At 34.1% G+C, this 15,058-nt stretch overlaps 1 protein-coding gene across 1 annotated transcript; it reads left to right on the top strand.

The window, feature by feature from the left end:
- Window positions 1-11,036: 11,036 nt before the first annotated feature.
- Window positions 11,037-14,937, top strand: LOC127726288 (uncharacterized). The gene has a single exon (XM_052233604.1). It carries the CDS (start codon window positions 11,618-11,620, stop codon window positions 13,271-13,273), a length of 1,656 nt encoding a protein of 551 aa, XP_052089564.1. The 5' UTR covers window positions 11,037-11,617; the 3' UTR covers window positions 13,274-14,937.
- Window positions 14,938-15,058: the final 121 nt, after the last annotated feature.

Raw genomic sequence — 15,058 nt, 5'->3', positions numbered from 1 at the left:
AATCGAACAAGTTGAGATATATAAACACCATAAGATCAATATTAATACCAATAAAAACAATAATCAATGACCAGTGTTGAATTGGTAGCCTTTTAGAATAAGTTTATTCAAAGGATTGATTAGTTTAACCTGATCGTATCTAAATTTTCGGGCTCGGTAAACAACATCTCCGTAAAAGGTTGGATGACTTGTGCTATCCCGTTTGAAATAAGTTTTCTACAGGTACAAGCAAACTTCAAAACCAAATCTTTATATCTTTTGAAGAATTTAGTAAAGGTTTTAAGTAATTTGTAGTAACGAAATCCCTGACTTAATAATTTACCAGTAATACATAGATTATGTTCATTGAAATCCAAAACGTCACAACTGACACGGGCATAGCAAACGAGTTGTGATATATAAACACCGTAAGATGGTACCAAAGGAACATCACCGTCCAAAAAAAGGAAAAATTAACAATAGGGAACGAAAAATCGTCCATTTTGTCGTAAATTTTAGTTTCCCGTGTAAAACTGAAATATCTACATCTAGAAAAGGACAGTTTTTACCGTTTATATTTGATTTATTCAAAGTAACGGCAGCATATTTAGAAATTTTGATTATTTAACGAAAAAATATCACCAAGATAACGGTAAGTGTTGTTGAATTCATAAATTAAATGCAATTAAGTCGGGTCTTTACTGAGTTTGGTCATAAACTGTGATTCATAAAAGTACAAGAACAAGTCTGCTATGAAAGGGGCGCAATTGGTGCCCATAGGAATACATACAACCTGTCGATAAACTTTGTTACCGAAACGTACATAAATATTATCAAGGAGAAAATTAACAGCTTCAATCATCTCATTACACCTCCAGTAAGTATATCTAGCATATTTACCATTCTCATGTATAAATAAAATGTGGAATATTCGTAAATGATATAGTTTGTGTGGTTGGGCTTCTGTCTTATTTACGCATACATGTATCAAACGATTTTAATTCCAGAAATAAATGAATAATACATATGTAATACGTAACCTAGATCATCCAAGATATAACAGGACATAGAAGCTTGTCAAGAAACATAAACGATATTATGGTCAAGACTATATATCCAAGCTTGCATAAGAAAAGCAAAATATTTCCAAAGTTGTGTTAACCCGTAGAGCAATAGAGTCATGTTGTTGATTTAAATGTGACCTTAATTCTCATTGACCTAGATATGAAAAAATGAAGACTTTTCCACTGCTGCTTTGTCTGAACTGTTTTCCTTAGGTGATATTTAATTTGGTTCGTCAGACGGTTAGTCCTTCTCATGACCATACAATCGCATGTCAAAAAGAATGTGTTTAAAATTCTTTTTTCGAAGGTAAATAAGCAATATACACATGCAAGTCTTCTTTTATTTTTTTGAACGTCAAAAAGAGTTCGTATAAAATTCTTTATAAGAAAAATAAGCATTCAAGTTCTATTTTTTTTGGATGAAATGTGGGTGAAAAAAATCGTTACAAAAAATCAAGATGAAATTAACACACAAATTTAAGAACAATATAACAATTTATTTCTCTCACAGAAGACACTTAGGCAACAGTAGTTTACCGATGGTGAAATCTCATTAATCGACTAAGAAGATATAAATCAAGGTGAAATAAAACTCAATAAGATCGAGACTGCGACAGTCGATAGGGAAAGCGTCTCCTGTAATGTAGCACCCGACATACCAATCACCACTCAGTCAAAATGTCACAAGTCGATAGGGAAAGCGTCTCCTGTAAGGCAGCGCCCGACATACCAATCACCATTCAGTCTGCGACAGTCGATAGTGAAAGTCCTGTAATGCAGCACCCGACATACATGTACCAATCACCACTCAGTCAAAATGTCACAAGTCGATAGGGAAAGCGTCTCTTGTAATGCAGCACCCGACATACCAATCACCACTCAGTCTGCGACAGTCGATAGGGAAAGCGTCTCCTGTAACGTAGCAACCGACGACATACCAATCACCACTCAGTCTGCGACAGTCGATAGGGAAAGTGTCTCCTGTAATGCAGCACCCGAGATACCAATCACCACTCAGTCAAAATGTCACAATTCGATTGGGAAAGCGTCTCCTGTAATGCAGCACCCGACATACCAATCACCACTCAGTCTGCGACAGTCGATAGGGAAAGCGTCTCCTGTAATGTAGCAACCGACGACATACCAATCACCACTCAGTCTGCGACAGTCGATAAGGAAAGTGTCTCCTGTAATGCAGAAACTGAGATACCAATCACCACTCAGTCAAAATGTCACAAGTCGATAGGGAAAGCCTCTCCTGTAATGCAGCACCCGACATACCAATCACCAATCAGTCAAAATGTCACAATTCGATTGGGAAAGCGTCTCCTGTAGTGCAGCACCCGACATACCAATCACCACTCAGTCAAAATGTCACAATTCGATAGGGAAAGCGTCTCCTGTAATGCAGCACCCGACATACCAATCACCATCACCACTCAGTCAACATCTCACAAGTCGATAGGGAAAGCGTCTCTTGTAATGCAGCACCCGACATACCAATCACCACTCAGTCAACTAATTCGTGATGGTGACCGTAAAACGTATGTAGTGTAGATTGCAGTCGTGTATACTTTGCTGCAGCAGTTTTGTTTCAGGAGCGCTCTTCTTTCAATGAAAGCGGGAACATTCACGAGCATATCAACGTTTTAATTTAAATATGTAAAGCTAAACGATGCATAAAATCGGTCGTATAATGACGGACATACGATACAGTTACAGGGGAGGTAATAACGTTATTGTACCTGTATATCGTATTATATAAATAACACATAGCTGAGAGGGTGATAGAGCAGATTGTTACCCCGAGAAAACATTGTCAACTGAGGCGAAGCCAAGGTTGACAATGTCTTTTCGAGGGGTAACAATCTGCTCTATCACCCTCTCAGATATGTGTTATTTAATTTATTATACTGAATGTTCTGTTATTACTGTCTATTAAATTTCAAATTCAAAGTACATGACAACCATCCGTATTTTTAATAAAGCGCACACTTGATCAAGCGTCTCCGTGAAGGGTAATAGAGTATTTACCATAGGATAGAGTAAATTGTCTCCCTCGTATTAACCAATCAAAATCTGGCATTTTGACATGAGGTATAATAAAATAACGTTATTGTATCTGTATATCGTATAATAACTTTATTGTACCTGTATATCGTATAATAACGTTATTGTAACTGTATATCGTATACTAACGTTATTGTATCTGTATATCGTATATCATTATATGACTATAACTTTTCTGTTTTTAATCATGGGCTAAAAGCATAGGAAATCCTTTTTGATAAAACATAATATTCACCCCGGCAAATATCACGAGAGGTTAATATAAAATTGGAACAGCCTCCGTGTACCTAAATATAGATATTCCAAGGCAACGTCCATGACGTAGGTTTATGACGTCATGTAAATTCCCGTTTTTTTTTTTCTTTTTTCTTCTTGCTTTCGGTGTGTTTTTTCTCATCTTTTTATTTTCGGCGTATTTTTTTCAGTAAACTTATTTGAATCTTTCAACATATGAAAATTAGCAATTGCAAAAGCAGACGATATATTTAGTATAAAAACAGGAAGCAGTTTTAAAAGTATCTTGATATGAGCGATATGAGCAAATAATAGAAAATTGGAGAAGGATAAAACGTCATATAATAATACAATTGTTGACTTTTGATTTCAGTTGATACAATGATTTATCAACCCCAGATATATGACATTCACCCTCGGCCGTTGGCCTCGGTGTATCAACCTCATCAAAAGTCAATAATTGTATAATAACGTTATTGTTCCTGTATATCGTATAATAACGTTATTGTACCTGTAACGTAACAGTACCCAAACTGCATCTATTTAGAATAAATAGCAGCGGAAATTTTACAAGTCTTTTAAGAAACTAAACAATTTGTATTTTAATGATTTGACATTATGCACGTCTTACAACATAGCTAGATATATTTGAATATACACAAAATGGTCACAGTATGTATCAATAAATGAAGTATTCAGTGAAAAAGTAAACTCTACGGAAACTTCGCCATGCGACATCCACAAAAAGTCTACTTTTTAAAATGAGCAATTAAAATATATCACAAGCATCCATATCTTATAAAAATTAATATATGACATGGACTATTGTCAAATTGTTCTACATATTTAGAAAAATAAATCAAAAGTTTAGTTTTCGATTTTTACGGATGTGAATTAACTAGTATTGCAAAAATGATAAAAAATCCGCCGTGTAAGTTGTCTTGGAAAAAGAATGTGAAACTAGCAATTGATACATTTTGGACTCAAAAATTATTACTTGACTGTCAAAATAAATCTACCCTGTCATACTGTGATCTGTCAAGTTTGAAGATTGGAACTATTCACAAACTTTGGTCCTCAATTGAAAGTAATATTAAAGATGTCCGCCGTGGTGGTATAAAAGCTCGTCTAATCACAGGAACATATGTACTCCAGTCCAACAGAAGTAAATTAAATCGACATGAAGACAGCGCTGTCTGTCCACTTTGTCAATATGGAGATGAAGACATTGTACATTTCATTTTCAAATGCAACGCTCTATTTAGATACAGAAATTCACATATAGAGGACTTAAAATCAATAATAAACAGCATAAGTAATCAAATAGGTGTTCATGGAAGAAGCTAGCCAGTGATAATTGTCCATTAACACAATTGATTTTGGACCCTTATCTTCTCACTAAAATAGAGGACTGCTCAAGAAAACTGTGCTTCTCCCTCCATTGTGGAAGAACATTGATTATAAACTCAGAGACATCAAGGGTGTACATAATTTCTTAGGCACAGATTTCAAATATTATCATTAATTTTTCTATGTAAATACTTATTGATAAGATTATCCCCTAATGTGACTATACATGTGTACTCATGAACATTTACCCACTTTGGGGTGCACCAATATAGTGGTGGATAATACAAACTAAAGAAGAAGAAGCAGCAGGAATTTCCGGTATTCCGAAAGACTACAACATCAACATATATATGCGTGAACCCTCTGGGGTTCACGCAAAAACGTCTAGATATCAGTCAACGATCTTTCTAACGAGGGCGCTGGATCGGTAAGAGTTACGATATACCTGTACACAATAAATAAGTTATATAAACGCCTAAAAAGTGTACAAAACAACACCAATATTAAAAAAGGAAACATTAAATGTAAGTATCTATAAGTATTTCGGATAACATATATCCTTCATCAGTATGATTATAATGTAAAATGAATCATATCAATCTATTCTGATTTAACTATAACAATCTTTAAATTTATACAATTAAAACCGAACAAAGCTTGTACAATTCTAAAATTTCAAAAAATGACATAGGTTAGGTATTTACAACAGAGACTGCATAGATATGCTTCTAACAAAAATAGTAGTGTGCGATATAAACTGGTACATTTCGAACGTGTGTTCCGACGAAGAAAGGCATTACATCGACCACCGAAAGCTATATTTTATGTAGCCTAGATGGTCAAGTGGTCAAGGGCGATTGACACGGTGCAGGCGGTGATGCCACGATGTCACAGACGCAAGGGTTCGAATCCCACTGAGGGACGGACAAAAATTTCCTAACGCAAATTTGAAGATCTAACATTGTTGGGCTAAATTTTAGACGAATCAGAAGAAAAACAGTTCATAAACACTATATCTACCATCAATCCACAGATAATAAAAGAGTGAGTAAAATGATATTCACTAGAAATAATGGTTGAACACAGATACAGGGTTATTAGTCCCTGATCTATTAGTGATACTGGTTGTATTGCCTGTAATATCATGAATGCTGAACATCAGTCAAGATTGTGTCTATGACAATGTGAACATATCTGATGAATGTCCTTAAATAAATATGTATAGGTTAATTTGGTATGCTTGACTGCTAGAGTTCCTCTATCTTGAATATCATATATAACTTCTGTAAGATGCACCAGTTCTATACTTCAGATATTTTGATTGTAGACTTTTCAATTGTGATTAATCTCATTCATATATAATACAGCTGTTTTACTCAGCAGACTCATTTGATTAGTATCTCTACATTTAATAGCAAAATGTGTTATTAAACTACCGTAACGATTCTTTTAATTTGTATCAGTTACATATTAGTTTATGTCATTGCAGAGCAAAGTAAAGACTGCATGGCAAGTAATATGCTACAATTTATCGGAGGTAGATGCATTAATGTTTAATGTGTTATCAATGGAAGCAGCGTAGGAATATGAGTAATGTAAATATGCAAATCTTTGATCGCTTGCTTGTATATATTTACTTTTTAAAATATTTGTTTAAATTGTTTAAATATAATGTTGCTCACTAGAAGAAAATTCTAAGGCCTCTGAAAAATCTAGTTAAAATAAAATAGAAATACATTTTTTGCTCGCTTGCTACACATTTCGAATCAAGGAGTTCGAAGAACTAAATAAAAAATTGACTTGGTTTGGACTTAATGAGTTTATTCGTTTACAGTTGTATTTATTATATCGTGTGGAACTTTCAAGACTTATATAAAACAACGTTCTTGAAATTGTTTAAATTAGTATACTCATAGATTGATTGATTGATTGTTCGTTGCTTAACGTCAAGTGGCAAATATTTTATGTATGTTCAGGACGAGAATACTCAGAGAATAAGATTTATTACAGTTTTAATGTTATTCATAGACTTCTATTGTTACCTGTTGGTTTTTATTATTATCTGTGTACTGTATATTATTACCTTTGTCAAATTCATTTGGTAAATTTGTAAATATATTTCAGTTTGCTTAATTGATGGTTCGTGTCTTTTTGTGAGACCTTGCTTATTCAGTTATAGCAGTAGAAAAACCTTAGCTTGTTTTTTTTATTATTCATAATAATTCTTTAATTGTTTTTTTCTAAATAAAAAAATGATACAAATAATCTAGATATCCTTTTTGTGTTTTTGGGTTAGTGTCTCATTAGCGTACATTTTTAGCAAACCCAACAGCTTGTACTTTTATTAAAATTCTAATTTTATATGATGTTCAGGCCACATTGATTATGAGACTTTATCGGACTTTTTGATGAAGGAAGTTCATCTTCAGGACCTAACAATGGTGATGAAAGATGGTATTTAATTATTACCCCTTTGATATATGCTGTATGTGTTTCTTTATCGTTCATTGCAAAAGTATACGTCTATAGATAAATTATTTAAATTTATTTAACAGACTTATTGTCCAAAATGTAAATTGATTATTGGCTCTCAATAATGACGACTTCAGTATGTACGCTAAAGAGATTTATTCTGCTGAACTGACTTTAAATAAAGCTGATAATAACAATGAAACTGCCCTTTCCTGGATCTTGATATCTATATCTTTAACGGGATTTTAATACCAAAATTTACGATAAAAGAGATCATTTTTCATTTCCTATTGTTAATTATCCATTTTTAGATGGTGACGTTCCCTCGTCACCATCTTATGGTGTTTATATATCTCAACTTGTTCGATTCGCTCGTGAATGTAACAACGTATTTGATTTTAACGAAAGAAATCTCTGTATTACTGAAAAATTATTACACCAGGGTTTTCGATATCACAAACTAGTCAAAACATTTACTAACCTTTATCATCGGCACAAGGACATCATTCGTAAATATAAATCAACATGTGTTCAGGTATTTCACATCCGATCTTTTATTGTAATATTAAAAAATCTCGTCATTCACCCCAAAAGCTAACCAAACTTTAAACAGACTTATTCAGAAGGGATATAGTTACGATACTGTTGTCAGGTCATTGAAGATTGTATATTTTGGAATTAATATTGATTCACTCATAGGGTCTTTGCATCGGAAATAAACACATTTATTCTAAAACCTGTTGTTGGCATGATACGGGTTATGTTCTTCTCATATACTTTATGATGGTATGATACTAAACCCCTAACGGGAGGGATTGTACTTGATTTTCATATGATGAAGACATACTCTTTCAATCAGTTTAATTGAGGTATAAAGCTGGCATGTCAGTAACTGCTAGTAGTCCTTTATTAATTTATGTATCATTGTCATTTTGCTTAGTTTCCCTTTTTTTATTTTTTTTATTTCAAACATATTTTATTCGTTAAGATATGAAAAGGATTGAGCAACAGGCACAGCCTATAAAAGCTCTCTCCATATTACATGTACAAGGTATAATTCAATTATAACAGCTGTATTTAAAATAATGTAATATAGTGGAACATGCATGCTACTTATGAGCACACACGAGCAAATGTGTTACTTACTAAATTTATGAAGTCTTATACTAAATTCGTTAGATGTATACTGATTGATAATTTAGTCTGAGAGAACATGATCTGTTTATTAGTTGTAAATGGCTTTGAACTAGCTTTCAGTAACTGTGAGTACTGTTTTATCGGTGCTTTGTGTCTACTGTCTTGATGTTAGTTATATTTGCGATTTGCAACTAATTTTTACATTTCAACAAATGTCGTGCTGTTACACCGCTGTTCCAGGTTAGGGGAGGCTTGAACACTCACAAAATGTTTAACCGCGCCACATTTGTACCTGCATGTCCCGAGTCAGGAGCCTGTTCTTCAGTGGAAGTTTGTCATATTTGTATTTTGTAAATTGTATTGTTATGAATTTGGCCTTCAGTTGTCTTGTTTGAATTGTTTAACATTTTTCCTGTTGGGGCCTTTTATCGCTGACTATACGGTAATTTATTTTTTATTGTTGAAGACCGTACTGTGACTTATACTAATTATTGCTTAAATCACCGTCATTTGAACTATGGTGGATAATTGTCTCATTGGCAATCATACATCATCTCCTTATTTTTATAATGGGTGTAAAGCATCTTTTCGAGCAACATCTAAAATCGCTTTTTTACGTCAATATATCAATTTTCACATGTTCTAGGAAGGAGGGGGTGGACAGCATTTGAGGGAGGTGGGAGGTGGGGGCGGAACTGGGAGAGGGGGCGGTGGGAGGAAGAGGGCGGGTGGTGGGAGAGAAAAAAAGATTCTAAAAGTGGGAGGTGGGAGATAGGGGGCGGGAGGTGGGAGAAGGGTACCCTCCTGTCCACCCCTCAGGAAGTCACTGAAAGAAAATAAGCTATACAGCAGCAAAAAAAACATTCCTGCCTTATTTCCTGTCCTTTCATTTGACATAGTACACATTAACAAGGCGGTTACACTGTCGATGCAGCCGGGAAAACTCCAATTTGAATTAATGGAAGCCTCTCAGATCTTCCTTTTTATAGAGACGTTTTGAAAAGGGACTAGCTTATACATGATTTGTTTTGATCATTCTATGTATTTATGATGGGCGATTGAAGCGTGTTCAAATTGAGTTATCTCCCTTTTGCCAGAATAAAATCTGTATAATGACTTAAGGAAAGTATAAGTAATGTAGCTCCTCCAGATTTGTATAATGACTTAAGGAAAGTATAAGTTATGTAGCTCCTCTGGAAATCTGTATTATGAATCAAGGAAAGTAATAAGTTATGTAACTCCTCCGGAAATCTGTATTATGACTCAAGGAAAGTAATAAGTTATGTAGCTCCTCCGGAAACCCTTTGTTGGTATATTCTGTATGGATTACGAGTTTAAGAAATTAGTAACTACCGCTTAACCTTTTGTAAATGTACTGTTTATTAAAAGTTTTTTTTTTTTAAACAGTTAGGTTTTATACCCCAGGCATGGACGGCCTTATCCGACTTTCCAACTGTTTTGATTAGAGTGCCACTGATGAATCTTATGTACTCTAAACAAATCAAAACCCTGGAATCTCTGATAAGTTTTCATTTCTCTAATTTGACACTAAAATATATAAGAAGGGGAGCACTACAGATAACGTTGTGCCGCATTTTGTAATTATTATTTTTTTTTTGTAAATGTTTTTATAAGCACAACATTCATATACATGTGTATGATTGTGAGAAGTTGTGAGGTAACAAAAGAGCCGAAGAACAATTCTTATACTTTTGCTTGGTTAATAGTATAAATCAACTTTTGTGAGATCGCTTTTGCTTTATTAAATTCTTGCAATCGGTATTCAACTTTAGTCGTTTGAGAGAAATGTCAGAGTAAATTTTATTTGGTTAGATAATTTGTGTAAATGAAAAATATAAATCACGATTTAACGGACTCATTTTCTGCACTTTGGACGCATGAAATTCACACAGTGTTATTTTCACACAGACTACTAGCAGTTACTGACATGCCAGCTCCAGACCTCAATTAAACTGATTGAAAGATTATGTCTTCCTCATATGAATATCAGGCACAATCCCTCCTGTAAGGGGTTTAGTATTATACCGTCATAAAATATATGAGAAGAACATTACCCGTGTCATGCCAACAACTGATTTTAGAATAAATGTGTTTAATTCCGATGCAAAGACCCTATAAGTGAATGTCTTATTGACAGATTCATGTACCCAATGTCTCCTTTTATTAATACATATATAACAAAATCAAACTTTATAAAGGTATACAATTTATTATTTAAAACTTCATATGCATATAAAATCAACTGAAAAAATACGATAGATAAAAGAAAGCAAAACTGAATGAAAAAAAACAACGCCCCGTTTGTATTAATTTCTGTAAAACAATCCCTCTTAAAAAAGGTCCACAAAAAACTTATAACCTAATCGAAATTTCTGTGCACATTTTGCGTCTATTTTTTAATGCTTTATCTGTTTTTATCTGCACACATAGTACAAGTGTGCATATTTAAGTTAATTAAACACATATTTATATCAAAGAGGAAGATCAAGGGTTCGCTTGTCCCACATGATATCGTACGATGATACAAACAGATTAACTTTTTAAGGTAGGCATTTTTATGTCATTGTGTTTTTATTTTCTTGTTGCAAATCCAAACAATCTTCCCACACGTACAATATGAGAATGTCGTTTTATAAGTTAGTGATCTTTTATCAATAAAGCATTGAAAGGATAACAGAAGTAACCATAAGTACTAAACAACATTCAGAAAAAAAAACAGAATATAAAAAGAGACAATCAACACCGAACATTATACGGGAAGATAGCCGGCATATGCACGTAATGGGATGGGGTAACACCAGTTTAACGTGCACGCAAATTAATTTATCCTTTATCAATCTAGAACGTATGTTGTAAAACTAAAATACACAATTAAAACCCTACTGGTGCGGCTACCAACGGGATGACCCCAACTTGAACATGAAATGAAATACTGCTGTTCTCTTTTTTGTCGTTGTTTTATTTTTTTACAATGGCGTTGTCTGTTTTATTGGACTTATAATTTTTCATTTACCCGCTTGGTATCTCCTCTCTCTATGTGCGTATACATATAATGTAAACATGGTTATGTCATGACTATGTAATAAAACTAGTTTAATTTGCATCCAGCAATATTATAAGCACGTCCAATTTTATCGTCGCATTAATTGCATCGCCAGTCCATACAAAAAATGATAATTCATTACAAAATATACATATAAATTCAATGCGTATGTGACTTTCAAAGATAACATGGTCATGAAAAAATAGTTATGCATAATAAGTCGTTATAATTATGCATTTCAGAAAATATGTCCGTTTCATTTTCTGGATGTGAACAACATGAACATGAAGAAGTTCGTTTCTTCTGCCAGGACTGTAAATTATTGGTATGTGATGACTGCATCACAGGGCCCCATAAAAGTCACAAATTTATGAAACTCAAAGAATTTGGAACCAAATGCAGGAACTCTCTTCTTAAGGCCATAACAGAGGCAGAAGATTCCAAAATCCCTCACATAAAAGAGTCCATATCAAAGGCATCAGACGTACAGACCATCCTTAACACGTCCGTCAGTGAGCAAGTCGAAATCATAAGAACGAAGCGGCAGATGATAAATGATACATTTGATGAATTACAGAATGAATTAATTGAAAATCTGAATTCAGAAGAAAAGATTGCTGACAACGAGTATAAACGGTTTATTAAAACACAAGAAAAACGTATAGTCGATATTCAGGCAATACTCGAAACCTGTAAAACGAAGAGTAATGATATACCTGACACAGACATTGCTAAGTATCACGTGACATTAAAGAAACTGCTTGAACACGACCCATATACCGATACCATACCAAACTTACAAGTCCCGATCTACCAGTTTAACGAAGAATTTGCAACCAAAAGTAAACTGCGGCACATAATGGGTTATACTGAAGCTGGAATCTATGAAATGCTACAACCCATCAAAAGTCAAGAGACGGCAAGTGTTAAAAGCGAGGATTCCGAGATTATGGCACCTCAAAACGAGGAATTCGAAGAAAAAGAAGAACAACACATCTCTTATGTAAATGCAATTAAGTGGAATAAGGAAGAACTCCAGTTAGTGGTGTCTTTTACAAGTGGAAAAGACATAGTTTGGATTGTCCCTCAAGAGCTGGAATTATGCGCTTGGCTGATCGCTCGTGATGTGAATGAAGTAGATTGCAGAGGAGCCAAAATAACTTTAAAAACATTGAAAAATCTAGACCAGGTTCCAACCACAGCTGGTGTTAATACCAAAAATAGTTTGGTGATCGGCTTTTCGAACAAGAAATCTTTAAAACAGTTGAACTGTTCTACTTCAGCAGTCACAAGGAAAACCTCGTTTTCACTTTCATCTAGTATTAACATAGGAGAGCTAGGTTTATGTTGTATTTGTAAGTCTGCTACGAACGGAGACGAGCTTATGATCTGTCTTTTTGACAAGTCTGCAGGTGAACGTGGAAGGTATGTGGTACGTCGGCACACCAGTGGCAAGTCAGTTGCAAGAGAACTGTCCCTATACCCAGACAAAGTTGAGATCACAAATCCTGTTCAAATAAGCGAAAATAAAGATGGCTTGCTCTGCATTGTATGTCGTCCAGAAAAGGAGTCGTGGGTTCTTGTCGTTGATAAAAATGGAAATCAGCGATTTTGTTTTTCGTCAGTTTCATATCCTGGTGAATCAGAAGACTACGATATTGTAGGTGCAGGATTCCTTAGTAGATCTTTGGTCACCATAACTAGTCGATCAAAACGTGAGCAGTATTTAGTCAACATTGACGGACAGTGTATTCAGAAGGATAAACTTGGAAATAACCCTATCTGTTGCACTGTAAGCAGTCAGGACTATGTGTGGGTTGGATTTGATGGCGGAGAAATTGCCATATTCAAATACGCTGAAGACCATGTTTATTCATCAATTGAACCAAAAACGCATATGTAACAATCGAAAAATTAGTTAAACAATAAAATAATGGCATGAAAAACAAAGTATAAACCCCGTGTGATCGTCGTGTGATACACTTGAATCATTGTATACTTGTCTATTACAATAAACAAAAATGTAACTTTTATACATTTTTTTATAAATTAACTATTGCATATCATTTTTCATGTATTACATACAATGATTGGATTATATTTGTTCCCTACTTTATCAAACCGTAGTATATATTGTGATATGCTCAAAGATATAATAAAGTGCTAGGTCATCTTGTTTGTTTTCAAGCTACAGCTTCTACTTAAATGACACATTTTATATGGATTATACAGAGAAAAAGATTCATAATATGAATGGAACAAAAACTAAATGATATATCAGATGATAGATCTTGTCTTATGTTTTCAGAATATTAAAAGAACAAGATAGTTACATCTTCTAAATATGCTTAATGAAAAAAAAAATCAAATCAAGCAAACATATTCTTCTTTTATAACAAATGATTCATTATAAATTAAAATCACATAAATTTGTTCATTTACATGAACATTTTTTTGTAGTTTGCACTCCTGCATTGATTTTTAAAAAAATCTAGACCTATTGTGTTCAGCTATTTTACAATCCAAGATACTTTTCTTTTAGAGGGGTTACGGAGGACCTTAATGCCAAAATACGAGTGAAAATTAAGAAATAGTCAATTTTGGATAATGGAATGGATATTTTTAATAATGGAAAGGACTGCTGTGATCCTTCAGCCTCTAATTACAGATATACCTTATACGTCATTCGAAAGCTTATCAATAGAGGAACAGAAGGTATATAGTCAATATGATCCGCAACGCCTATTTAGAGGAGTTACGGAGGACCTAAATGTCGAAATACGCATGAACATTAAGAAATAGCTTATTTTGAATAATAGAATGGACTGTTGCAACCCTTCAACCCTTAATTACAGAGAAACCTTATATTCAATTCGAAAGCTTATCAATAGAGGAACAAATGGTTATAATCGATTTGTGCCGCAATGCCCAAAAGGGGTTAAGGAGGACCTAAATGCCAAAATACGCTTGAAAATTAAGAAATAGCCAATTTTGGATAACAGAATGAATATTTTGAATAATGGAATGGACTGCTGCGACCCTTCGGCCTCTAATAATAGATATACCTTATACGTCATTCGAAAGCTTATCAATTAAGGAACAGAAGGTATATAGTCAATATGTTCCGCAACCCGCATTAGAGGGGTAACGGAGGACCTAAATGCCAAAATACGCGTAAAAATTAAGAAATAGTCAATTTTGAATAATGGAATGGATATTTTGAATAATGGAATGGACTGCTGTGACCCTTCAGCCTCTAATTACAGATATACCTTATACGTCATTCGAAAGCTTATCAATAGAGGAACAGAAGGAATATAGTCAATATATTCCGCAACGACTATTAGAGGAGTTACGGAGGACGTAAATTTCGAAATACGCGTGAATATTAAGAAATAGCTTAATTTGAATAATGGAATGGACTGTTGCGACCCTTCAGTTCCTAATTACAGAGAAACCTTATGCCCCATTCGAAAGCTTATCGATAGAGGAACAAAATGGTTATAATCAATATGTGCTGCAATGCCCATTAGAGGGGTTACGGAGAACCTGAATGCCAAAATACGCGTTAAAATTAAGAAATAGCCAATGGAATGGACTGCTGTGATCCTTCAACCTCTAATTACAGACATACCTTATACGTGATTCGAAAGCTTATAAATAGAGGAACAGAAGGTATATAATCAAT

Source organism: Mytilus californianus, unplaced genomic scaffold (assembly GCF_021869535.1).
Source record: "Mytilus californianus isolate M0D057914Y unplaced genomic scaffold, xbMytCali1.0.p SCAF_17, whole genome shotgun sequence".
Lineage (NCBI taxonomy): Eukaryota > Metazoa > Mollusca > Bivalvia > Mytilida > Mytilidae > Mytilus > Mytilus californianus.
The sequence above is the reverse complement of the archived record's forward strand: the minus strand, read 5'-3'. Positions and strand labels throughout refer to the sequence as shown.